Here is a 1,272-nt window from a genome sequence, read left to right as displayed (position 1 = left end):
TCAGTCTATGATCAAAACAATTACAATGTGAAAAAAGGTAAACACAGAAGAACAGAGATCCAGGTGGTGGGAAGGTCAGGTAGATTACTGGATAATATAGACTATGTTAAAGGGAGGGAAGTACTAATGGAATATAAGGTAACCACAATGAGGTTGGGGGGTTATTTTGGGTGTTGGTGAGGGTAATACAAGAAGGAGGCAGAAGAACAAGATAGATAGGGGAACACTGAGACAGGTTTGCATGGCCTAGTGGGACAGAGGTAAATAGTGATGCATGCACAACCTTGGAACAACAGGGCTCTGGGATACAGGGATCTAGGTATAACTTGAAGAGGGGAAATAATCCTAAAATCCTTGACTGCCTTATGAATATTAGTTTCCCTTGCCTACTATTGTAAAATAGACGCTTGAGTAGGATAGAAAGGAATGTTGGGAAACTTGATTAGTGAAAACTTATAAGCCCGCCTTTAGCCTATAACTGATTAGAATACCTAAAAGGGGTTTCTGAGGCTGTAAATCTTTATGGGAGCAGAATGCCTACCTGGGCCCCACTGCTGGGTTTAAACAGCCGATCTTTGGTTAGCAGTCCGGTATTTATCTTACAGCATCCCCATGGCTCCATATATACGTGAGAGGGTTTCAAAAAGTTCATGGGAAAATTCCATTATCTTTTAATTTCCATTTTCTCACAAACCTTTTCAAGTCCCCTTGTACATACCAGAAGTTTGCCATTTAAACCATTTTTAAATGTACAATTTAGTCACACTAATTATATTCACAAGGATCTCTGGTAGCACAGTGGTTAAGAATCAGGCTGCTAATCTCAAGGTCAGCAGTTCGGCTCCTGTACAGATTTACAGCCCCAGAAACCCTATGCAGGGTCGCTATGGGGTTGGAATCGACTCGACTGCACTTAACAACAACACTTATGTTCACCACAATGCACTTCCATCACCATTATCCATTTCCAAAAGGTTTTCACCACCCTAAAGAGAACAATGTCCCTAAAAATAAAGGGAAAAAAAAATTCAGAAAAATGAAAGCATCCTTACCTGAGACCAGATAACGTAAGATTTCCAACATCACATCTCTGTAAAGTTTCCTTTGAGAAAAATTCAGCAAACTCCACTCCTCCTGGGTAAATTCCAGGGCCACATCTGCATATCCCACAGAATCCTAAAACAGCACAAATATTATGCAGAGCTAGGCACCATAATCCCTACTGTATGCAAAAGGATGGTTGACACAGCCAAGGGCAACTGAGGATGTATA

At 40.9% G+C, this 1,272-nt stretch overlaps 1 protein-coding gene across 1 annotated transcript in view; it reads right to left on the bottom strand.

Annotated features, from left to right (window-relative positions):
* Positions 1–1,272, bottom strand: part of LOC102817292 (zinc finger protein 420-like) — an 18,989-nt gene that overhangs the window by 13,786 nt on the left and 3,931 nt on the right. Inside the window, exon 3 of the mRNA XM_006869084.1 lies at positions 1,053–1,176. Coding sequence (XP_006869146.1) covers positions 1,053–1,176 — 124 coding nt within the window. The remainder of the gene's footprint in view (positions 1–1,052; positions 1,177–1,272) is intronic.

The sequence above is a fragment of the Chrysochloris asiatica genome, unplaced genomic scaffold (assembly GCF_000296735.1).
Source record: "Chrysochloris asiatica unplaced genomic scaffold, ChrAsi1.0 scaffold00125, whole genome shotgun sequence".
NCBI lineage: Eukaryota > Metazoa > Chordata > Mammalia > Afrosoricida > Chrysochloridae > Chrysochloris > Chrysochloris asiatica.
This window is presented reverse-complemented; position numbering and strand designations above follow the sequence as displayed.